Below are 25,630 nucleotides of genomic sequence, written 5' to 3'. Positions count from 1 at the left end.
AGATTTACACAAGTCTCAACTCGTTCGAAAAGGTAAAGGATCGCACAGAATAGTCTGTGACCATAACAACACTGAATTACAAATCAATAACTGTGAGGATTTTTACAGAAACTCTAAGAATCTGTAAGTGAAAGTGTAACTTGAATTGACAGGTCAGAGCCAAAGACGGGAGATTAAACGACTGATTTCCTGGGCCGCAGGAACCCCACTGACCACGCTGACCCCAGGCCACCGAGGCCCCCGAACCCCACGCCCGCCGTGACCCCGGCCCGCGCCCCGGCCGCCCCGCGCCCGACGCGCCGTGTCCGTTGGCCCTCCGCCCTGCGCCTCCGACGCAGCTCGCACCGGGCGCTGCCATGGGGCCCGGGCCGGCTCTCCTGCTCCTGGGCCTGGGCCTGGGCCTGGGCTGTGGGCCCGGCCGCCCGCCTCCGCCCCCGGCTCCCGCGCAGGCGCCAGGCTCGCCGTCCCGAGACCGCCCCATCCCGACGCCCGCCGCGGCCCGAAGTGCCGCGTCCGAGACCCGGGCCCTCGTCCAGGCGCGGCGGCCGGAGGCCGCGCTCCGCTCGGTCAGGGCCTCCCGGGACCCCGGGGAGCGGGGCGCAGGCTTTGGCGGCCTTGGGGCCGGCCGCGCCCGCGTCAGCCTCCGGGCCCGCGCGGCCCCGGGCGGCGGCATCTTCCTGAGCGGCCGCCGCGGCCTCTGCCTGCCGGCCGGGCGGCCCCCGAGCCTCGTGCCGCGCTGCGTCCGCGCGCACGTCCAGCTGCGCGCCCGCCGCGCCCCCCGCCGCCGCCGCGCCCGCGCCGGTGGACCTGCAGCTGTCCGCGCCCGGCGGCCGGCTCTCCCTGCGCTGGCTGTCCCGCCTGCCGCGCTCGCTCGGGCCTCTGGAGTGGACCTTCCGCCTCGGGCTGCTCGGGCCCGCGGCCGCCGAGAGCCGCGCGTTGCCCCGTCGGGCTCTGCACCGCGGCCGGCGCTCCTACCCGGGATTCGTGGCCCGAACCGAGTGTCCCACGGACCGGCCCACCCCGGTCGTCTTAGAAGCTATCAGCCCGAACAGCTCAGAACCCACTGAGTCCTCCGTGTCCTATCAGGTATTCCGACCGGGGCCTTGTAAATTGGACCCCGTGAGGATAAATAGGAACGACGATAGACCGGTGCGACTGACCAGGGACATGGAAGACACCTTCAATGCAACAGTCATCCTCTTCTGTCCCATCCAGGAGTACTATTATCGGGGTTGGTCTATCTATTCCGTTCCTTATGTAGGGGCCGTGCCTGACTGGACTAAACCTCTGGAAAAGCCACCGGTCAAGTTTAGTAGAGGTTTCTTCGTGGTGACTATACCCCCATATTCTTTACCTTGGGGGGTGTATCTGTTTAATTTCTCGGTGGTTGTCAGAACGCGGGATCCCCAGGTTCCAGGGAAGAACGACTCAGACCGCATCTATGTCGTCATTTTTAGACGTCCCCTGAATGCTGTTATTTCAGGGCCTTCCAACATCACAATTAATTTCACAGATGGGGTGACTCTCAATGGAAATATGTCTTCTGATCCAGAGGAAACAGACCCTCTAGAGAAAGAGAGACTTAAGTTTCTCTGGTACTGTACCACAAACCCAAGAAGGTATGGAAAAAAAATAACAGTGATAAGCAAGGAAGTTTGTCTCCCGGAGCAGGTTGATCTCAAGTGGACATGGGCTTCTGGTCCTATTCTCACACTTTCTCCAGAAACACTTCAAGGCGGCCGTGTATATTTTTTCAGACTGGTGATCCAGAAGACCAGCAGGTCAGCCTTTGCTGATGCAACGGTGCACGTGCTTCAAGGAGAGCCAGTAGCTAGCACTTCATGCATTGAAAATTGTGACCAGGTTCTGGTTTTATCAGAGAGATTCTCGTTGTCTCTGGATTGCACAGGTTGTACAGCAGGCCGAGATGTCTATCGGTGGTCCATTCTGACGTCTTCAGGTCAGGAGGTGCCATTGGACTGGACGGGGCAAACTTCAACAGGACGGAATGGTGCTTATGTGTCTATAAAAGCTTTTGCTTTCTGGAATTTCAGGGAAGATAAGTTTTGGATTTCACTAAATGCAGCAACTTGGAGTGGAGTCACCTTGGTCTTAAGATATCCTTTCGTTATTCACCATGTCCCTATAACCATAGACTGCAAAATTGTTCCAGAAAAAGGAATTTCCTTCATTACTCAGTTTGTTGTCATTTGTACTCATTTCAAGCATAAGAACATTGTTCTTACATATAAAATAATAGTTCCTGATGTACATGGTTTTGGTGAGATCAGTTCTTTGAAAGAGAATAACTTTGGATCCATCCTGTATTTGGGGAAGAATTCCACATCGCCCCCTTCCTTTCTCCCTGTTGGTGTGTTGGACAGTCATTATGCCTTGAAAATAATTGCTCAGGCATATAATACCTCTCTGGGAGCTTTTTCTCAGGTGAACTTGTATGCCACTGTGCGGCCTCCCACTGACGTAAAGTCATCACCAACTGTGCTGGAGGAGTTATCCAACTTCACCATGGGACCAAATTCCTCCCTGTCTACTTTGCTTCAACAGCAGGATTTTCTAAATGCAAGTTATTTAATATACGTAGTAGCTTCTGTCTTGAATAGCATGAAAACTGATGCAAGTCTTCAAGCTGACAAAATTAAACTCCGAGAACACCTTTTCAATCAGACACTCATTCTTCCTATAAACACTTTGGTGAATATTAGCCAGGTGGTCATGGCTGTTACTAAATTAACAGAGAATACCTCTGAGATCAGTGCATTCTCTCAAAAACTGGCCACAGTGAGGACTTGGCAAGCAAGCCAAACCCTCCAAGATAGTCATCAGAGAGATAAGAGCATTTCTTCTGAGCAAATAGAAAGTGTGTGCACTGGAATCTTAACAACCTTGTCTAACATCCTGAAACTGCTGGTTCATTATGAAGTCTTTGAAGAGCCTTTCCACGTGGTTGAATCTCTAGCAGACACGATATTGTCTGTGAAAGTGCCAGAGAATGAGACCACTGCCTTGAGGACCTCCAACTTTAAAATGTATGTCAAGAAAACCGAAAAGTGGAATGTTACCAAGTTCTTCAGCACCCAGAAGCACTGTCAGAATTGTTTTTATCCCAGCCTAAATGTGAACAGCGTTCCTAGTCTGCCTGCCAGCGCTCCGATTTCGACGATGTTTTGTGAATTTGCGGATGACCCTTTCCCTTGGCTAAATTATGGGGAAAACATTTTGACCCAGGTGGTTGGATTCCGAATGACAGGAGTGGAGGCCACGGGTGACGTGATTGAGATCCCACCTGATGCAGTGGAAGTGCACCTCATCAGGAAAAACCTGAGCTTTGGAACTTTTAATCTCACGGTGGGACCCAGCTCAGAGCCTTATGCAGTGGATGAATCTGCGACAAAGACGACAGGGGCGTTTAGCTTTGTTGTGGACAGTACCGCAGGCAGGGACGTGTTGATCCACATCATGACAGACGTGTCCGTCTTGTTCACGGTGTCTGTGTACGCGGGCCGTGAGATCACACCCAACTCTTTTATGACCAGCTACCTGGTGCCCCATAAAATCCCTCCGATTGCCAATGAGAGTGACCTGTTTGACCCAGAGTGTGCAGTGAAGGAGGCCCGAGTGGTCTGCCTCCCCTCGGCCCTGGTGCAGGTCATAGCTCAGCGAACCGATTCCTCTGAGTGCACCGTCGCTGTGGTTCTACAGGCACCTCGTTTTGTCCTAAAACCCAATAACAAGTTGGTGAGAATTTCTGTTTTCAGCAGTGAATGCTTGGACATGTTTGGGATCCAGAGCGATTGGAGAGAAGATACCTGCGCTGTGGGAGAGAAGACCACTTGGCAAAGAGTGCACTGTATCTGCAAGAACCCACGGCGGGCCAAACGGCAGCTGGATATAATCAAACAGGCCAACCTTCGCCTGCATACCCACTATTTGACGGCCAAGGTGATCGTGGTCCCTAACCCTGTGGACTTACGAGTGGAGACAGTCAAGAACGTCGCCCCAAACCTTGTGACCCTCTTCACGGTACTTCTCATTTTGCTGTTGTACTTGATCCTTGCGTTCTGGGCCTTGCACAGAGATGAAACGGACCAGTATCTTAGGAACCATGTGATAGTTCTCCTTGATAACGATCCTTATGATAATGTGTGTTATCTAGTCACTGTTTTTACAGGAAGCCGTTGTGGTTCTGGGACCAGGGCCAATGTCTTTATCCAACTGCACGGAACTGAAGGTAGCAGTGATGTGCACTGTTTAAGCCATCCACAATTTAGGACTCTCTACCGAGGAAGCATCTGCACTTTCCTCCTAGCGACGAAAAAGGACTTGGGTGACATCCATTCCCTCCGTGTGTGGCACAACAACGAGGGCAGGTCCCCTGAATGGTATTTAAGTAGAATCAAAGTGGAGAATCTGTTCAGCAGACACATCTGGCTCTTCATGTGCCGAGAATGGCTTTCTATTGACACCTCTTTGGATCGAACCTTTCTTGTAACCCCCCCAGATAAGCCTCTCAAGAAAATGGACTTTTTCCTCATAGATTTAAGTTACAAGCTGGGGAGAAGCCACTTGTGGTTCTCTGTTTTTCCTGCTGTCATTTCTACACCATTCAATAGGTTCCAGAGGCTGTCCTGTTGCTTAGCCATGTTGTTGTCAATGCTTCTGTGTAATATTATGTTCTTCAATCTAGAGAAGGAGAATGAAGGAGAGACAGAAGAGTGGAGGTTCATCGAGTTGATGGTGATCGGACTGGAAAGTGCCTTTATTACCCTCCCCGTGCAACTAGTGATCACATGTTTGTTCATGTATTCCCAGAGGAGACCTCAGGTGACTCTAGGTGAGGTTACTCCTCGGAAACATCCTTTGAAACCGCCAGCAAGCCAGCACTGGGAAGAACGATTGGGAAACTGGCATGCCTATGAAATTGACAAGGCAAGCTCCCAGAAGCCTGTGTCTAAGAGACATGGTGTGAAACCCAAGGGTTCTGTCAACGTCACCTCTAAAAGACAGCCCCCGGCCAAGCAAGCAGAAAGCCAGGGGTCTCCCATCAAAAGCAAGGTCTCCCGTACCGAAAGCAAGGTCTCCAGAACTCAAAGCAGGGTCTCTGGAAAACAACACCAGGTCTCCCACACCCAGGGAAGAAATATAAACACTAATAACCCTAATATTGAAGATAATACAGATGTTTCTGTGGAGAAGCAGTCTTCCCATCCAGGTTTGGCATCCCTCAAAGAGAAGACCAGGATTGTCCTGCCACGATGGTGTATTTGTATAGCCTGGGTGTTGGTTTTTCTCATCTGCAGTATATCTTCCTTCTTCATCATATTGTATGGACTCAGTTACAGCTACGAAAAGTCAATAGCATGGCTGTTTGCATCATTTTGTGCATTCATTTTGTCAGTCTTTCTAGTGCAAATGTCTAAAATTATATTGATCTCAGCCTGTAGAACAAGTAAGGCCAAGTACGGTAAAAACCTTTCGTGGATTGGCGACTATCGCTTCACTGAGATCAAGCTGCATAACACCTGGAAGGACCCAGAAGAAATGCGAAGGAGCCAGGCGAGTGTCATGGAGCTCCGAAACTCGAGAATGTACCAGCCTCTCACCCAGGACGAAATCACGATATTCCAAAGAAAGAAGAGGATCAAAAGAAGAGCTTTCCTGTTCCTGAGTTACATCCTCACTCACTTCATCTTTCTGGCTCTCTTGCTGAGCCTAGTCGCTGTCCTACGCCCCACTGACAGCTTTTACTATAATCAGTTTACTCGGGACCAGTTCTCTGTGGATCTGGCAGGCGTGACCAGGCTGGAAGACATCTATCAGTGGCTGAACAGGGTGCTGTTGCCTCTGCTCCACAATGACCCGAATCCCACGTTTTTCCCTGACAGCTCCTCTAAAATCCTTGGCTTGCCACTCATGAGGCAGGTGAGGGCGCAACCTGGAGAGATAATGTGTCTGCCGGCCAAGAAATTTGTGGAGGGCAGCCTCAAAGGAGAGATTCGCTGTCACCCCGAATATGGCATTGATCCAGAAGACACAAAAAACTACTCTGGGTCATGGAATAGAGTTAGTAAGCGGGACACTGACAAGACGACCAGAGGGTTTACTTATAGGCCTCCGGAGAAGAGGTGGGCGTACTCTTCCTATGGGCTGCTGCACACCTATGGCTCAGGAGGATACGCCTTCTATTTTTTTCCAGCAGAGCAGCAGTTTAATTCCACACTGAGGCTCAGCGAACTCCAGAAAAGCCACTGGCTGGATGAGAAGACGTGGTCTGTGATTGTGGAATTGACCACCTTCAATCCAGACATCAGTCTCCTCTGCAGCATCTCGGTCATCTTCGAGGTCTCTCAGTTAGGTGTTGTGAACACTAGCCTGAATGCGCACTCCTTCTTGCTCGCTGATTTCAACAGAAAAAACTCAGCCGACTCAGCAGAAAACTACTTGTACTTGGCCATCTTCATTTTCTTCCTTGCCTACACTGTTGTCGAGGTTTACGTAATCACACAAGAACGGACTGCCTACCTGCAAAGTGTATATAATTTGCTCAACTTTGCTCTAAAATGTGTCTTTACCTTGTGGATCGTACTCTTTTTCAGGAAGCACTTCTTGGCCATCGGTGTAGTTCGGGCTTACCGGTCGAACCCTGAGGATTTCATTCCCTTTCATGCAGTGGCTCAAGTGGATCACACCATGAGGGTGATTTTGGGTTTTCTGGTATTTCTGACGATCCTGAAGATGCTCCAGTATTCCAGGGTCTTTTACGATGTGCGTCTGGCTCAGAGGGCCATCCAGATTGCCCTTCCTGGCATCTGCCACATGGCATTGGTGGTGTCCGTGTATTTCTTTGTCTTCATGGCATTTGGGTACTTGGTGTTCGGGCAGCACGAGTGGAACTACAGTGACATGATCCACGCCACCCAGACAATGTTTTCCTACTGTGTCTCAGCTTTTGAGAACACGGAATTTTTCAATAACCGGGTTCTCGGGGTCCTCTTCCTCTCATCTTTCATGCTGGTGATGATCTGCATATTGATCAACTTATTTCGTGCTGTGATTTTGTCAGCCTATGAGGAAATGAAGCAGCCCGTGTATGAGGAGCCCTCAGAAGAAGTGGAAGCCATGACTTATCTGTGTCGGTGCCTAAGATCTGCTTTTTGCTGCCTGTGCTTCAAGCCCAGGGCGGAAGACGAGCCCAAGTTCTTCATCAACATGGTGTACGGGCAGCCAGAGAAGAACAGCCGCCACTACCTGGGGCTGAAGACCAGAAACATTAATGGGAAGAAAATGGTTTACCTCGTCGTGTGATCCATGGCAGTGTCAAGGCCCACAGACAGGTTCCTCCAAAGGCTCGGTTTCTGGGGTCGAGGGGCGTTTCATGGCTCAGTTGTGTTTCCCACCCGTATTCTTCACAGTGCACCCCGCGTCTGGATGTGTCTGCAGCGGAGGCCTCCAAGCTTGGAACTTGAAAGGCGGGTCAAGGGCAGCATGGCCTCTGCGGAGAGAGGAGGGCGACCATCTGTGAGTCCCGGGTTCATTTCCCTTTTTCTTAGAAGCTGCTGTCTTTGGCACTGACTGCAGTTTAGAGGGTTAGAGACCTAGATTTGGGGGAGGGAGCTGAAAGGGCCCCCAACCTCATCTCAGCTTGTCAGAAGCAGCAGGTGAACGCTCCTGCTGTCCCGGTCCCCCTGTCCCCGAGGCTGGGAGGCCAGGGCTAGTGGTTGGGGGCAGAGCCCAGGTCCTCCGGCCCTGCTGGCCCTTCCCTTTGCTGATGGGGCTGCAGAGCCTCCCTGCCTCCTTACCCCCACCACACACACTCCAGCTGGGCAGGGCTGGAGGGGCCTCATGAGGGGTCCCAGGAGTGGCCCTTGTGCCTGGAAATGGAGGGATGTGGACCAGGGTGCAGCAATCTGAAGTTTCCCGTGTGCTCTTAAGGCCACTGCAAGTTATGGATGTATAATTTAGTACCATTTCTGGCCATGAGACACGACTTTTGTTAAACAAAAGGGTGTGTGTGTGTGTGCACGTGCGTGCACGTTGTGAGGTTTACACTGGAAAGCAGTAAATATTCCATGTAATGTGTTTTGCCATATATACTTCTAGGATTTGGGCTTTTGGTTATTGTTGGCCTGCTGGATTGTTTAGAATACATTGTTTAAGAAAATGGGCTAATAGCTCTTGTATTTTCACCCCAAAGCATGTTTCTTTATGTAGATGCCACTTTAAGCTTGATCAGAATTAAATCTGCGATTTCTTCCCTGAGGCCTTGTAGTGATTTCTGTGATGGGGTGGGGACAGAGATGGCACCTGCACTCCAAACCCAGTGCCAGCAAGGGGGGACCACCTGCAGGTGGTGACTGCTTGTACCAGGTGTTTGTCACTCGCCTGCCACGCTGATGGTACTCAGCTGCACTGGAAGTGCCATGGCACCTCGCACCTTTGCAGGCATGGGCACGTGCACATGTAGGCGCCTTCCATCCCTTTGTCCCTGGGGTGGTGGTGATCTTCCTTGCCAGCTTAGACAATGAAGAGGCTTTGTGCCTTGCCCCAAGCCACCCAAACTGTTATGGTCAGAAGCTCAGTTCTGGCTTTTCTAATCCCTGGTGGAATTCACGGGTGTGGCTAGGTTCTGGTCCACTGGTTCTTAGTGAAGTGCATGTTCCAGGAGTCCTGTTCTTATTGTTGTTCAGTCGATCAGTTGCCTCTGATGCTTTGCACCCCCATGGACTGCAGCACACCCCGCTTCCCTGTCCTTTACCATCTCCCAGAGCTTGTTCAAACTCACGTCATTGACTTGGTGATGCCATCCAACCATCTCATCCTCTGTCGTCCCCTTCTCCTGGCATCAATCTTTCCCAGCATCGGGATCTTTGCTAATAGAGTCAGCTCTTCGGATCACGTAGTCAAAGTACTGAGCTTCAGCTTCAGCAACAGTCCTTCAAATGAAAATTCAGGACTGAGTTCCTTTAGGATGGACTGGTTTGATCTCCTTGCAGTCCAACAGTCTTCTCTAACACCACAGTTCAAAAGCATCAATTTTTGGCACTCAACCTTCTTTATGGTCCAACTCTCACATCCATACATGATGACTGGAAAAACCATAGCTTTGACTAGATGGACCTTTATCAGCAAAGTCTCTGCTTTTAAATATGCTATCTAGGTTTTTCATAGCTTTTCTTCCAAGGAGTAAGCATCTTTTACTTTCATGGCTGCAGTCAACATCTGCAGTAATTATGGAGGCCAAGAAAATAAAGTCTGTCACTGTTTCCATTGTTTCCCCATCTACTGCCATAAATGATGCTCCACTTCATGTTCCTGGGTAGCACCTCTCATTATCTCCTGACTTCAATCCTTAATTTTCTATGACTATAGCCTTGCCCAGAAACTGTCTGTAGTGGACTGGTACTGGAGTCAGCATGTGGGCGCCCGCAGGAGAACAAGTCTGAAGGGAGGGAAGGGGGCCCCCCCACATCACCCCTTCCTGCTCCTGCGGTTGTGACCCTTTACCCTTTGGTCGCCCTCTGACTTTCTGAACCATCCTGCCACCCACAGGTGCCCACACAGGTGGCACCCAGCAGGAGGGCCCAATGCCAAGGTGTCCAGGGGACCTTCCTGCAGCCGGCCCCCTGGGAGGTGACGCCTGGTCCCCCAGCACAGAGCCAAGAGTACCATGAAGTCCCCTGTGTCCCCCGCTCAAAGCCCTGACTCGGGACTGCATCACAGACCCTGTCACCTCCTGTCAAGTCCCGCCTCTATTTGTGAGCCCGGAGGTCTGCAGAGACCCATGTGCCCTGTGGCCCCAGGAAGGCACCACTGCCCCCTGTGGAGGGGGAGGGTGCTGGGAGCCCTTCAAGGCAACGTCTGGGGGACGAGCCCTGCTGGGAGCTGGGGAGCAGGTCTGTCCAGGCAGCATGGATGGTGCTCAGGCAGCCTGGGGGAGCTTGGCACTGCCTTCTGTGGGCTGGGCGGTCTTGGCCTCCCAAAGCCCGGCTGCTCTCCTCTGAGTGATGAAGGGCTCAGTGCCTCATGGCATTGCATCCAGCAGATGGACCAGGCATGTCCAAGTGAGGGCCAGCCCTGAGCCAGGCCCAGGAGCGGCTGTCACTCCTGGGTACATGGTGGTCCCACCCCGGGCCTCAGTCTCTGCTCCTGGGAGGGGAGGCGCTGGAGGAGGGGCCTCTGAGTCAGAGAAGCAGAGGCCCTGGGGCCTGCAAGCCAGGGTGTCCAGGGTGCTGCCAGGGTAGCAGCCAGCCAATGTGCCCCAGCACAGAGGGAGGGGCCAGGCCTGCGGGAAGCACTTAGCATCCCGCCCAGCTCTGTGCCCTTGGCTGTGGCTCCCTCTGGTGGAGGTGGTACACAAGAGAAGTCCTGGCCAGCAGGCCCCAATGCCAGGTCAGGAAGCCAGCCTGCTGAAATAAAACTTACATTGAACATAAGGGGCTAAACTTCTTAGGACGATCTGTGGTCTCTGAGCGGCCAGGACACGCCCCGTATTTCTTGGGGCCTGGCTGCACTGGAGAGTCCACTTGTCCCTTCTGTGTGCCCAGGACCCGCACTCATCTCTTGGGGACCTCGCCCTCTCTGGTCCCCAGGAAGGTCGGATCGCACTGCCACCCGCGCGCTCCAGGCAACCCCGGGGATGCGGGTCCGCGGGCGCTCTGCCGAGGGCGTCCTCCGGGTACCTGACAGTAGCGCAGCGTGAGGTGTCAGCCATAGCGCGCGCGTGTTCCGCGCCCGGGGTGCGGGCTCTGCGCTTCGCCGCGACCTTCCGCGTGGGGGCGGGGTGTCGAGCCTCGGGGGCGGGGCGGCCCCCGCCCACTACTTGCTTCCGACACACCCGCCGCGCCAGGAGGGTTACCCTACAGGCTGGGGAAACCCAGGGCCACCCCAGGCTGGCAGTTTTGGTGTGAGCCCCCACCTACCCGATCAGACAGGAGCCAGGGACGGCAGGGGCAGAGGGCGGGCGTGGGAGAGTGGGTGGGATAAGGGAGTCCCTCTCCATGGGGACCCTCTGAGAGGTGACTGCAGAGTCCCCTGGGAGGCAGAGGAGCCCTGGGGCAGTGGTCCCTTTGGACAACAAGTGGGACCAGAGGCCGTGCTGTAAGGGCCCCAAGCCTGGGTGCCTCTGTCCTGGGTGTGGCCTGGACAGTTGCACAGGGCCTCACACTTAGAAGGACCCCATGCTCGCTTTGAAGCTCTGCTGTGGTCCTCTTGAAATTCTTCACCATCTTTGAACAGGGTTCCTACATTTTGATTTTGCACGGGGCCCTGAAAATCATGTAGTCGGTCTTCTGACAGCCAATGCATCTTTTCTGAATTCCCCACAGCTCACCACCTCCTCGGCCACTAACCCCAAACTGAGTCAGGACCAGCTCACTCGCATACCGAGTGCTCTTGCAGCAGGCAGGCCTGGGCCTTTGGTTTCCCTGGACCCCGCCTAAGAGGCCCCTGTACTTTCAATCCTGTCCACCTACAATCTATCTCCCTCACAGCAGGAGGATGCTTCCAACCTGGAAATCAGATCAGGCCCTTCCCCGCTCAAAACCCTCAAACACTTCCCCAACCCACTTGAGATGAAATTCAAATACACGACCATGGTCTCTGAGACCCAGCTTGCTCTGGTCATTGGCCGTCTCTCCAATGACATCTCCTACCACTTCCACTCCTCTCTGCTTACTCAGGCCCCACTACTAACCTCTCTTTCCTGCCTCCCTGCATTTGTACTTACAGTTCCCTGCCCTAGCTATGCCCTTCCCTAGCTCTGTGTGAGCCATGCTCCCTCATTTCAGGCTGATCTGTTGGCTCAGAGGGCACCTCCTTGAAGAGGTCTTCCTCGATTCCCCATCTCATTCTCATTTTTATCTCTTTAACTGCCTTATTTTTCATCTTATCACTTATCACACTCAAAATCCCACATAGTGTATCATGCTTGGGTGAATTTTGATTGTCACTCACTCCTATTATAATGGAAGCTCCATGGGAACTAGGCTTAGTGATGAAGCCTCGAAGAGTGCCTAGTATATAGTAGGTGCTAGAGAACCGTGTGTGAGATGACTAATGTTAAATGAATGGGGAATGAAAAGCAAAAAATCAGAGATTATAAGGGATAATCAGAGATAATAAGAAACAAATAATTAGATGACAGATCTAAACAAAACGTATCAGTCATTATATGAAGTGCTGAGAGTTATTACATTAACCGTAAATGGTCTTTGGTTGTTTTTTCAGTTGCTAAGTCCAGTTTATTATTTGCCAAGACATGGAGTGCACCTTGCCAGGCTCCTCTGTCATCCACCATCTCCCAGAGTTTGGTCAAATTCATATTCATTGAGTTGGTGAAACTATCTTACCATCTCATCCTCTGCCTGCCCTTCTCCTTTTGCGTTCAATCTTTCCCAGCATCAGGGTTTCTTCCAATGAGTTGGCTGTTCTTATCAGGTTCCAAATAGTGGAGCTTCAGGATCAGTCCTTCGAAACAACATTCAGAGTTGATGGTGTAAATAACTCAATTAAAAGCCAGGGATTGACTGAGTGATAAAAGCATAAAATTGTATGATATGTTGCCTGTAAAAGACCACTATAAATGGGAAGACATAAATAAGTTGAAAGTAAATGAATGAAAAGGCAGGTTTTAGGCTGGTTTAGAAAAGGCCCATCAAATTGCCAACATCCCCTGGATCATCAAAAAAGCAAGAGAGTTCCAGAAAAACATCTATTTCTGTTTTATTGACTATGCCAAAGCCTTTACTGTGTGGATCACAATAAACTGAGGAAATTCTGAAAGAGATGGGAATACTAGACCACCTGATCTGCCTCCTGAGAAACCTATATGCAGGTCAGGAAGCAACAGTTAGAACTAGACACGGAACAACAGACTGGTTCCAAATAGGAAAAGGAGTACGTCAAGGCTGTATATTGTCACCCTGCTTATTTAACTTATATGCAGAGTACATCATGAGAAACGCTGGGCTGGAGGAAGCACAAGCTAGAATCAAGACTGCCGGGAGGAATATCAATAACCTCAGATATGCAGATGACACCACCCTTATGGCAGACAGTGAAGAAGAACTAAAGAGCCTTTTGATGACGGTGAAAGAGGACAGTGAAAAAGTTGGCTTAAAGCTCAACATTCAGAAAACTAAGATCATGGCATCTGGTCCTAACACTTCATGGCAAATAGACGGGGAAACAGTAGAAACAGTGGCTAACTTTATTTTTGGAGGCTCCAAAATCACTGCATATTAAAAAGCAGAGACATTACTTTGCCAACAAAGGTCAGTCTAGACAAGGCTATGGTTTTTCCAGTAGTCATGTATGGATGTGAGAGTGGGACTATAGAGAAAGCTGAGCGCTGACGACTCTGTGCTTTTGAACTATGGTGTTGGAGAAGACTCTTGAGAGTCCCTTGGACTACAAGGAGATCAAACTAGTCCATCCTAAAGGAGGTAAGTCCTGGGTGTACATTGGAAGGACTGATGTTGAAGCTGAAACTCCAATACTTTGGCCACCTGAGGCAAAGAGCTGACTCATTTGAAAAGACCCTGATGCTGGGAAAGATTGAGGGCAGGAGGAGAAGGGGATGACAGAGGATGAGATGGTTGGATGGCATCACCGAGTCAATGGATATGGGTTTGGGTAGACTCCAGCAGTTGCTGATGGACAGGGAGGCCTGGTGTGCTGCTGTTCATGGGGTCGCAAAGAGTCAGACAGGACTGAGCAACTGAACTGAACTGAACTGAAATGAAATGAATGAAAAAAAAAAACAAATGCCACGTAGACGATAAGCTTGAGAAGGCCAGTGCTGCGATCTTATACTTCATTCCATTGCCTTTACCTACGTATACTGTGATATAACTGACATATAATATGGCTATTTTTTTAAACAGCCAAAAGAGAATTCAAATCAAAGGTTGTCACAAAAGACAAACACATTTCATAATGACAATAGGGCCAATTCAACAGAAAGACAAAACCACAATTGTGTGTCTACCTAATAAATAGACCTCCAAATATAGGAAGCAAAAGTGAACAGAATTACAGAATGAAATAGACAATTCCACGGTTACAGTAGGAGAGATTATCATCTTCTCTCAGCAACTGCTAGAACTAGAAAAAACTGCAGAAAAGATATAGATCTAAGGAACAGCACCACCCTTCTTGACTTGACTCCCAAACAGAGGACAGTAGAATACACATTCTTTTCAAGTGACATGGAACACACAGATGGACGCAAGACAGACCACACGGTAGATTTACACAAGTCTCAACTCGTTCGAAAAGGTAAAGGATCGCACAGAATAGTCTGTGACCATAACAACACTGAATTACAAATCAATAACTGTGAGGATTTTTACAGAAACTCTAAGAATCTGTAAGTGAAAGTGTAACTTGAATTGACAGATCAGAGCCAAAGACGGGAGATTAAACGACTGATTTCCTGGGCCGCAGGAACCCCACTGACCACGCTGACCCCAGGCCACCGAGGCCCCCGAACCCCACGCCCGCCGTGACCCCGGCCCGCGCCCCGGCCGCCCCGCGCCCGACGCGCCGTGTCCGTTGGCCCTCCGCCCTGCGCCTCCGACGCAGCTCGCACCGGGCGCTGCCATGGGGCCCGGGCCGGCTCTCCTGCTCCTGGGCCTGGGCCTGGGCCTGGGCTGTGGGCCCGGCCGCCCGCCTCCGCCCCCGGCTCCCGCGCAGGCGCCAGGCTCGCCGTCCCGAGACCGCCCCATCCCGACGCCCGCCGCGGCCCGAAGTGCCGCGTCCGAGACCCGGGCCCTCGTCCAGGCGCGGCGGCCGGAGGCCGCGCTCCGCTCGGTCAGGGCCTCCCGGGACCCCGGGGAGCGGGGCGCAGGCTTTGGCGGCCTTGGGGCCGGCCGCGCCCGCGTCAGCCTCCGGGCCCGCGCGGCCCCGGGCGGCGGCATCTTCCTGAGCGGCCGCCGCGGCCTCTGCCTGCCGGCCGGGCGGCCCCCGAGCCTCGTGCCGCGCTGCGTCCGCGCGCACGTCCAGCTGCGCGCCCGCCGCGCCCCCGCCGCCGCCGCGCCCGCGCCGGTGGACCTGCAGCTGTCCGCGCCCGGCGGCCGGCTCTCCCTGCGCTGGCTGTCCCGCCTGCCGCGCTCGCTCGGGCCTCTGGAGTGGACCTTCCGCCTCGGGCTGCTCGGGCCCGCGGCCGCCGAGAGCCGCGCGTTGCCCCGTCGGGCTCTGCACCGCGGCCGGCGCTCCTACCCGGGATTCGTGGCCCGAACCGAGTGTCCCACGGACCGGCCCACCCCGGTCGTCTTAGAAGCTATCAGCCCGAACAGCTCAGAACCCACTGAGTCCTCCGTGTCTTGTCAGGTAGTCAATAAAAAGGTCTGTAAATTGGACCGCGTGCGAATAAATAGGAACGACGATAAACCAGTGCGACTGACCAGGGACATGGGAGACACCTTCAATGCAACAGTCATCCTCTTCTGTCCCATCCAGGAGTACTATTATTGGGGTTGGTCTATCTATTCCGTTCCTTATGTAGGGGCCGTGCCTGACTGGACTAAACCTCTGAAAAAGCCACCGGTCAAGTTTAGTAGAGGTTTCTTCGTGGTGACTATACCCCCATATTCTATACCTTGGGGGGTGTATCTGTTTAATTTCTCGGTGGTTGTCAGAACGCGGGATCCCCAGGTTCCAGGGAAGAACGACTCAGACCGCATCTATGTCGTCATTTTTAGACGTCCCCTGAATGCTGTTATTTCAGGGCCTTCCAACATCACAATTAATTTCACAGATGGGGTGACTCTCAATGGAAATATGTCTTCTGATCCAGAGGAAACAGACCCTCTAGAGAAAGAGAGGCTTAAGTTTCTCTGGTACTGTACCACAAACCCAAGAAACTATGATGGAAAAAAAATAACAGTGATAAGCAAGGAAGTTTGTCTCCCAGAGCAGGTTGATCTCAAGTGGACATGGGCTTCTGGTCCTATTCTCACACTTTCTCCAGAAACACTTCAAGGCGGCCGTGTATATTTTTTCAGACTGGTGATCCAGAAGACCGGCAGGTCAGCCTTTGCTGATGCAACGGTGCACGTGCTTCAAGGAGAGCCGGTAGCAAGCATTTCATGCATTGAAAATTGTGACCAGGTTCTGGTTTTATCAGAGAGATTCTCGTTGTCTCTGGATTGCACAGGTTGTACAGCAGGCCGAGATGTCTATCGGTGGTCCATTCTGACGTCTTCAGGTCAGGAGGTGCCATTGGACTGGACGGGGCAAACTTCAACAGGACGGAATGGTGCTTATGTGTCTATAAAAGCTTTTGCTTTCTGGAATTTCAGGGAAGATAAGTTTTGGATTTCTCTAAATGCAGCAACTTGGAGTGGAGTCACCTTGGTCTTAAGATATCCTTTCATTATTCACCATGTCCGTATAACCACAGACTGCAAAATTGTTCCAGAAAAAGGAATTTCCTTCATTACTCAGTTTGTTGTCATTTGTACTCATTTCAAGCATAAGAACATTGTTCTTACATATAAAATAATAGTTCCTGATGTACATGGTTTTGGTGAGATCAGTTCTTTGAAAGAGAATAACTTTGGATCCATCCTGTATTTGGGGAAGAATTCCACATCGCCCCCTTCCTTTCTCCCTGTTGGTGTGTTGGACAGTCATTATGCCTTGAAAATAATTGCTCAGGCATATAATACCTCTCTGGGAGCTTTTTCTCAGGTGAACTTGTATGCCACTGTGCGGCCTCCCACTGATGTAAAGTCATCACCAACTGTGCTGGAGGAGTTATCCAACTTCACCGTGGGACCAAATTCCTCCCTGTCTACTTTGCTTCAACAGCAGGATTTTCTAAATGCAAGTTATTTAATATACATAGTAGCTTCTGTCTTGAATAGCATGAAAACTGATGCAAGTCTTCAAGCTGACAAAATTAAACTCCGAGAACACCTTTTCAATCAGACACTCATTCTTCCTATAAACACTCTGGTGAATATTAGCCAGGTGGTCATGACTATTACTAAATTAACAGAGAAAACCTCTGAGATCAGTGCATTCTCTCAAAAACTGGCCACAGTGAGGACTTGGCAAGCAAGCCAAGCCCTCCAAGATAGTCATCAGAGAGATAAGAGCATTTCTTCTGAGCAAATAGAAAGTGTGTGCACTGGAATCTTAACAACCTTGTCTAACATCCTGAAACTGCTGGTTCATTATGAAGTCTTTGAAGAGCCTTTCCACGTGGTTGAATCTCTAGCAGACACGGTATTGGCTGTGAAAGTGCCGGAGAATGAGACCACTGCCTTGAGGACCTCCAACTTTAAAATGTATGTCAAGAAAACCGAAAAGTGGAATGTTACCAAGTTCTTCAGCACCCAGAAGCACTGTCAGAATTGTTTTTATCCCAGCCTAAATGTGAACAGCGTTCCTAGTCTGCCTGCCAGCGCTCCGATTTCCACGATGTTTTGTGAATTTGCGGATGACCCTTTCCCTTGGCTAAATTATGGGGAAAACATTTTGACCCAGGTGGTTGGATTCCGAATGACAGGAGTGGAGGCCACGGGTGACGTGATTGAGATCCCACCTGATGCAGTGGAAGTGTACCTCATCAGGAAAAACCTGAGCTTTGGAACTTTTAATCTCACGGTGGGACCCAGCTCAGAGCCTTATGCAGTGGATGAATCAGCGACAAAGACGACAGGGGCGTTTAGCTTTGTTGTGGACAGTACCGCAGGCAGGGACGTGTTGATCCACATCATGACAGACGTGTCCGTCTTGTTCACGGTGTCTGTGTACGCGGGCCGTGAGATCACACCCAACTCTTTTATGACCAGCTACCTGGTGCCCCATAAAATCCCTCCGATTGCCAACGAGAGTGACCTGTTTGACCCGGAGTGTGCAGTGAAGGAGGCCCGAGTGGTCTGCCTCCCCGCGGCCCTGGTGCAGGTCATAGCTCAGCGAACCGATTCCTCTGAGTGCACCGTCGCTGTGGTTCTACAGGCACCTCGTTTCATCCTAAAACCCAATAACAAGTTGGTGAGAATTTCTGTTTTCAGCATTACGTGCTTGAATATGTTTGGGATCCAGAGCGATTGGAGAGAAGATACCTGCGTTGTGGGAGAGAAGACTACTTGGCAAAGAGTGCACTGTATCTGCAAGAACCCACGGCGGGCCAAACGGCAGCTGGATATAATCAAACAGGCCAACCTTCGCCTGCATACCCACTATTTGACGGCCAAGGTGATCGTGGTCCCTAACTCTGTGGATCTACAACTGGAGGCAGTCAAGAACGTCACCCAAAACCCTGTGACCCTCTTCACGGTACTTCTCATTATGCTGTTGTACTTGATCCTTGCGTTCTGGGCCTTGCACAGAGATGAAATGGACCAGTATCTTAGGGAACATGTGATAGTTCTCCTTGATAACGATCCTTATGATAATGTGTGTTATCTAGTCACTGTTTTTACAGGAAGCCGTTGTGGTTCTGGGACCAGGGCCAATGTCTTTATCCAACTGCATGGAACCGAAGGTAGCAGCGATGTGCACTGTTTAAGCCATCCACAATTTACGACTCTCTACCGAGGAAGCATCTGCACTTTCCTCCTAGCGACGAAAAAGGACTTGGGTGACATCCATTCCCTCCGTGTGTGGCACAACAACGAGGGCAGGTCCCCTGAATGGTATTTAAGTAGAATCAAAGTGGAGAATCTGTTCAGCAGACACATCTGGCTCTTCATGTGCCGAGAATGGTTTTCTATCGAATCCTCTTTGGACCGAACCTTCCAAGTAATGCCCCCAGATAAGCCTCTCAAGAAAATGGACTTTTTCCTCATAGATTTAAGTTACAAGCTGGGGAGAAGCCACTTGTGGTTCTCCGTTTTTTCTGGTGTCATTTCTACACCATTCAATAGGCTCCAGAGGCTGTCCTGTTGTTTAGCCATGTTGCTGTCCACGCTTCTGTGTAATATTATGTTCTTTAATCTAGAGAAGGAGATGGAAGCAGAGCCACAAGAGCAGAGGTACATCAGGTCGATGGTGATCGGACTGGAAAGTGCCTTTATTACCCTTCCTGTGCAACTAGTGATCACATATTTGTTCATCTATTCCCAGAGGAGACCTCTTATATCTCTACATGAGATCACTCCTCGGAAGCATCCTTTGAAGCCAGCTGCTAATGAACACTGGGAAGAACGGCTGGGAAAGTGGCATGCTTATGAAATTGACAAAGCACACTCCCAGGAGCCTGAGAAGTCTAATAGATATCCTAAACCCAAGTCTTCTCTCAAGGTCACCTCTAAAGGACAGCCCCCGCCCAAGCAAGCAGAAAGCAAGGTCTCTGGTACCCAAAGGAAGATGTCAGGCACCCAAAGCAAGGTCTCCAGGCCCCAAAGAGATGTCTCCAGTACACAAAGAAAAGTCTCCAGCACCCCAAGAAAGGTCACCGACACCCCAAGAAAAGCCTCCAGCACCCAAAGAAAAACCTCTAAAGCCCAGGAAAAGAATAAAAACACCAATAACCCAAATGTTGAAGACAATCAAAGCATTTCTTCTGAGGATCTGCCTCCCCAGCCAGGTTCACGAGCCCTCAAAGAGAAGCCCAGGATTGTCCTGCCTCGGTGCTGTATTAGTGTCGCCTGGCTCTTGGTTTTTCTTACCTGTGCATTATCCTCCTACTTCATCATATTTTATGGACTGACTTACGGCCTCGAAAAATCAATAGCATGGTTGTTTGCATCGTTTTGTGCATTCACTCTGTCAGTCTTTCTCATGCAGCCATCTAAAATCATACTTATGTCAGGCTACAGAACAAGTACAGCCAAGTATTCAAAGAACCTTTCATGGATCAGCAACTATCACTTCACTGAGATCAAGTTGCAAAACCTCTGGAAGGACCCAGAAGAAATGGACAGACGCCACCAGTTTGTCATGGAGCTCCGAAACTCAAGGATGTACCAGCCTCTCACCCAAGATGAAATCACAATATTCCAAAGAAAGAAGAGGATCAAAAGAAGAGCTTTCCTGTTCCTGAGTTACATCCTCACTCACTTCATCTTTCTGGCTCTCTTGCTGAGCCTAGTCGCTGTCCTACGCCCCACTGACAGCTTTTACTATAATCAGTTTATTCGGGACCAGTTCTCTGTGGATCTGGCAGGCGTGACCAGGCTGGAAGACATCTATCAGTGGCTGAACAGGGTGCTGTTGCCTCTGCTCCACAATGACCCAAATCCCACGTTTTTCCCTGACAGCTCCTCTAAAATCCTTGGCTTGCCACTCATGAGGCAGGTGAGGGCGCAACCTGGAGAGATAATGTGTCTGCCGGCCAAGAAATTTGTGGAGGGCAGCCTCAAAGGAGAGATTCGCTGTCACCCCGAATATGGCATTGACCCAGAAGACACAAAAAACTACTCTGGGTCATGGAATAGAGTTAGTAAGCGGGACACTGACAAGACGACCAGAGGGTTTACTTATAGGCCTCCGGAGAAGAGGTGGGCGTACTCTTCCTATGGGCTGCTGCACACCTATGGCTCAGGAGGATACGCCTTCTATTTTTTTCCAGCAGAGCAGCAGTTTAATTCCACACTGAGGCTCAGCGAACTCCAGAAAAGCCACTGGCTGGATGAGAAGACGTGGTCTGTGATTGTGGAATTGACCACCTTCAATCCAGACATCAGTCTCCTCTGCAGCATCTCGGTCATCTTTGAGGTCTCTCAGTTAGGTGTTGTGAACACTAGCCTGAATGCGCACTCCTTCTTGCTCACTCATTTGAACAGAAAATACCCAGAAGAAATCTACTTGTATGTGGCCATCTACCTTTTCTTTCTTGCCTATATTGCTGACGAAGTCAATGTCATCACGGATGAAAGGACTGCCTACGTGAAAAGTGTATATAATTTGCTCAACTTTGCTCTAAAATGTATCTTTACCTTGTGGATCATACTCTTTTTCAGGAAGCACTTCTTGGCCATCGGTGTAGTTCGGGCTTACTGGTCAAACCCTGAGGATTTCATTCCCTTTCATGCAGTGGCTCAAGTGGATCACACCATGAGGGTGATTTTGGGTTTTCTGGTATTTCTGACGATCCTGAAGACGCTCCGGTATTCCAGGGTCTTTTACGATGTGCGTCTGGCTCAGAGGGCCATTCAGACTGCCCTTCCTGGCATCTGCCACATGGCATTGGTGGTGTCCGTGTATTTCTTTGTCTTCATGGCATTCGGGTACTTGGTGTTCGGGCAGCACGAGTGGAACTACAGTGACATGATCCACGCCACCCAGACAATGTTTTCCTACTGTGTCTCAGCTTTTGAGAACACGGAATTTTTCAATAACCGGGTTCTCGGGGTCCTCTTCCTCTCATCTTTCATGCTGGTGATGATCTGCATATTGATCAACTTATTTCGTGCTGTGATTTTGTCAGCCTACGAGGAAATGAAGCAGCCCGTGTATGAGGAGCCCTCAGAAGAAGTGGAAGCCATGACTTATCTGTGTCGGTGCCTAAGATCTGCTTTTTGCTGCCTGTGCTTCAAGCCCAGGGCAGAAGATGATCCCAGGTTCTTCATCAACATGGTGTACGGGCAGCCAGAGAAGAACAGCCGCCGCTACCTGGGGCTGAAGACCAGAAACATTAATGGGAAGAAAATGGTTTACCTCGTCGTGTGATCCATGGCAGTGTCAAGGCCCACAGACAGGTTCCTCCAAAGGCTCGGTTTCTGGGGTCGAGGGGCGTTTCATGGCTCAGTTGTGTTTCCCACCCGTATTCTTCACAGTGCACCCCGCATCTGGACGTGTCTGCAGCGGAGGCCTCCAAGCTTGGAACTTGAAAGGCGGGTCAAGGGCAGCATGGCCTCTGCGGAGAGAGGAGGGCGACCATCTGTGAGTCCCGGGTTCATTTCCCTTTTTCTTAGAAGCTGCTGTCTTTGGCACTGACTGCAGTTTAGAGGGTTAGAGACCTAGATTTGGGGGAGGGAGCTGAAAGGGCCCCCAACCTCATCTCAGCTTGTCAGAAGCAGCAGGTGAACGCTCCTGCTGTCCCGGTCCCCCTGTCCCCGAGGCTGGGAGGCCAGGGCTAGTGGTTGGGGGCAGAGCCCAGGTCCTCCGGCCCTGCTGGCCCTTCCCTTTGCTGATGGGGCTGCAGAGCCTCCCTGCCTCCTTACCCCCACCACACACACTCCAGCTGGGCAGGGTGGAGGGGCCTCATGAGGGGTCCCAGGAGTGGCCCTTGTGCCTGGAAATGGAGGGATGTGGACCAGGGTGCAGCAATCTGAAGTTTCCCGTGTGCTCTTAAGGCCACTGCAAGTTACAGATGTACAACTTAGTAACATGTTTCTGTCTATGAAACATGCCTTTTCTGAAACAACAAGTTATGTGTTTATGCTGAGGGGTTCACACTGAAAGGTCGTAAATATGCCATGTACCGTGTGTTACCATATATACTTCTAGGATTTGGGCTTTTGGTTATTGTTGGCCTGGTGGATTGTTTATAACACATGAGTTAGGAAAATGATGTAGCAGCTCCTTTATTTTCAGCCTAAAGCATGTTCCTTTACGTAGATGTCACTTTAAGCTTGATGTGAATTAAATGTATGATGTTTCCTGAGGCCTGCAGTGATTTCTGTGATAGGCGTAGGTACACAGCTGGCGCCTGCCCTCCACATCCAGTGCAGCAAAGGGGAACGACCCACAGGTGGTGGCTGCTTTTCCCAGGTGTTTGCCACTCATCACCCCTGGAGAACGGAATGGCTACCCACTCCAGTTTTGGCCTGGAGAATTCCATGGACAGAGGAGCCTGCAGGCTACAGACCACGGGGTCACACAGAGTTGCACAGGACTAACACTTTCAGTTCACTTGGCACCCGGAGGTGCTGATCTGCACTGCGTGGCCACGGCACCTCACACCTTGGCAGGTGTGGGCACATGCACAGGTATAGGCCTCCATCCCTTCCTCCCTGTTGTGGGGGCAGTCTTCATCAGGTGAGTAAACGAAGGAGCTTTGTGACTTGCCCAAGGCCACCCAACAGTTAAGAGTCAGAAGCTCAGTTCTGGGTTTTCTATCTACCCTGGCGGGAAGTCCCAGGTGTGCCCAGGTTCTGATCCACTGTTCCGAGTGAAGTTCACGTTCATGGTTAGCACCTCCCATTAGCACAGGACTTCTGAACTAGTTGAGAGCGTGGAAAACTGGGGCTAACTCTTTATATTGGGTTCCGGTCAGGCGCACTCGCCCATGGAACACAGAATTGTGGAGTGTAAGCCCTGGCGATGTGGGCCAGGAACTGTGGGCCAGGCCCCCCTTAGAGGCTGGGAAGACCCATGGCAGATAAGGCAGTCTCAGGTGCTCTTTGGGGGAGGGTGGGGAGCGCCCAGACATTCTTCCCAAATTTAGGCATCAGCTCAAGTCTCCACCCCTTCTGTTGTTGTGGGAGGCCCAGGGTCACCCTATTTAGGCTCCCTTCCCTGGAAATAAGCCCCCAAGTCAGCACTGCATCTCATGATTTGGAGGTGCGACAGAGTCAGAAAGGCACCGCCCAAGTGGGCAGTCCAGGAACAAGGCTGGGGATGGGAAGCCATCTGAGACAGGACCAGGGACAGCAGCCGAATGCCCCGGGGAGAGAGGACTCTCCACTTCTGGCTTCAGTGAGAAGTCTAGCAGATTTGCAGGGGTGTTCCCATGTGTACTGGGAACGAAGGGAGTGCCAGGGGCCTTCCAGTGTCAGAAAGCAATGACACGTATTCTTATAGTTTAGAAATCTCAGAGATGCCAATTGTAACATTGTCAGCGTGGAAATTATTAAAGGGAAACCTCACTAAAATGGAGTCGGGAGGCCAGATGCGGGGTCTCATGCATACCCCACTCAAGTCAACACAGATCCCAACTGGAAGAGAGGTACTGGCAGGAAGTGATGCAGGAGGAAGAAAGATTTTCTCCTTGCCTGGCAACTGCATAGCCAATGAGAGGCTGTCACAGCTCAGCCAGTGAAAAGCTATCATAACAGCCCCTCCCAGCTACCCCTTCTCTATTAAAGATCTCTTTTCTTTGTTCTACCAGACTTACTTGTCCCAAACTGCAATTCATTGCTACTCCTGAATGAATCCATTTTTCTGGTAAAAATAACTGGCTGTTTTATTGTTTTAGGTTAACATCTGGGAAATAAAGTAATGAGAAAACTATAAATTCAGGTTTCTCCAGAAGGTCGTTTTCCTGGAACATGGCGTCAATTTCTAAAGGAATCTTTTAAGATGCCTTTATTCTTACCACATTTCCAGGCACAGGGCAGGCGCTTTTCAGAAGAAGTTGGAGGCAGTTATTCATGCCTCCTGAGTGTGCATTGCCCAGGAAAACAAGATAGATGTTCTTGGGTTTGTTTTTCACTCAGAGGAGTGGAGCAAGCTTTGTATGCAGAGAGGTGGCACCATCTGAAGCTACATGTCCTTCACCTACCTCAAACTGTTGTGTTAATTAAGAAGACTTGTATTTGTAAGGCCTGCTTCTGTGTGTATATTATACTCTTCAGTTCAGTTCAGTCGCTCAGTCATGTCCGACTCTTTGTGGCCCCATGAACCGCAGCACGCCAGGCCTCTCTGTCCATCACCAACTCCCGGAGTTCACCCAAACCCATATCCATTGAGTCAGCGATGCCAACCAACCATCTCATCCTCTGTCGTCCCCTTCTCCTGCCCTCAATCTTTCCCAGCATCTGGGTCTTTTCAAATGAGTCAGCTCTTTGCATCAGGTGGCCAAAGTTTTGGAGTTTCAGCTTCAGCATCAGTCCTTCCAATGAACATCCAGGACTGATCTCCTTTAGGATGGACTGGTTGGATCTCCTTGCAGTCCAAGGGACTCTCAAGAGTCTTCTCCAACACCACAGTTTAAAAGCATCAATTCTGCACTCAGCTTTCTTTATAGTCCAACTCTCACATCCATACATGACCACAGGAAAAACCATAACCTTGACTAGATGGACCTTTGTTGGCAAAGTAATGTCTCTGCTTTTCAATTTGCTATCTAGGTTGGTCATAACTTTCCTTCCAAGGAGTAAGCATCTTTTAATTTCATGGCTGCAATCACCACCTGCAGTGATTTTGGAGCCCCCCAAAATAAAGTCAGCCACTGTTTCCCCATCTATTTGCCATGAAGTGATGGGACCAGACACCATGATCTTAGTTTTATGAATGTTGAGCTTTAAGCCAACTTTTTCACTCTCCTCTTTCACCTTCATCAAGAGGCTCTTTAGTTCTTCAATTTCTGCCATAACAGTGGTGTCATCTGCATATCTGAGGTTATTGATATTTCTCCCGGCAATCTTGATTCCAGCCTGTGCTTCCTCCAGCCCAGCGTTTCTCATGATATACTCTGCTGAACTCCCCAGGTCGGTAGGTGCCCAATATGCTACTGGAGATCAGTGGAGAAATAACTCCAGAAAGAACGAAGGAATGGAGCCAAAGCGAAAACAACACCCAGTTGCGGGTGGGACTGGTGATAGAAGAAAGGTTCGATGCTGTAAAGAGCAACATTGTATAGGAACCTGGAATGTTAGGTCCATGAATCAAGGCAAATTGAAAGTGGTCAAACAGGAGATGACAAGAGTGAACATCGACATTCTAGGAATCAGTGAACCAAGATGGACTGGAATGGGTGAATTTAACTCAGAGA

At 50.6% G+C, this 25,630-nt stretch overlaps 2 protein-coding genes across 2 annotated transcripts; both read left to right on the top strand.

Annotated features, from left to right (window-relative positions):
* Window positions 1-356: 356 nt before the first annotated feature.
* LOC109558647 (polycystin family receptor for egg jelly-like) lies at window positions 357-8,324 on the top strand. Its single transcript, XM_070788797.1, has 2 exons — window positions 357-703; window positions 759-8,324. Exons 1-2 carry the CDS (start codon window positions 357-359, stop codon window positions 7,321-7,323), a joined length of 6,912 nt encoding a protein of 2,303 aa, XP_070644898.1. The 3' UTR covers window positions 7,324-8,324.
* Window positions 7,447-25,144, top strand: LOC109559913 (polycystin family receptor for egg jelly-like). The gene is made up of 5 exons (XM_070788795.1): window positions 7,447-7,536; window positions 9,568-9,648; window positions 9,819-9,911; window positions 10,608-10,787; window positions 14,491-25,144. Exons 1-5 carry the CDS (start codon window positions 7,447-7,449, stop codon window positions 21,640-21,642), a joined length of 7,596 nt encoding a protein of 2,531 aa, XP_070644896.1. The 3' UTR covers window positions 21,643-25,144.
* The last annotated feature ends 486 nt before the right edge of the window (window positions 25,145-25,630 follow it).

Source organism: Bos indicus, chromosome 5 (genome assembly GCF_029378745.1).
Source record: "Bos indicus isolate NIAB-ARS_2022 breed Sahiwal x Tharparkar chromosome 5, NIAB-ARS_B.indTharparkar_mat_pri_1.0, whole genome shotgun sequence".
Lineage (NCBI taxonomy): Eukaryota > Metazoa > Chordata > Mammalia > Artiodactyla > Bovidae > Bos > Bos indicus.
This window is presented reverse-complemented; position numbering and strand designations above follow the sequence as displayed.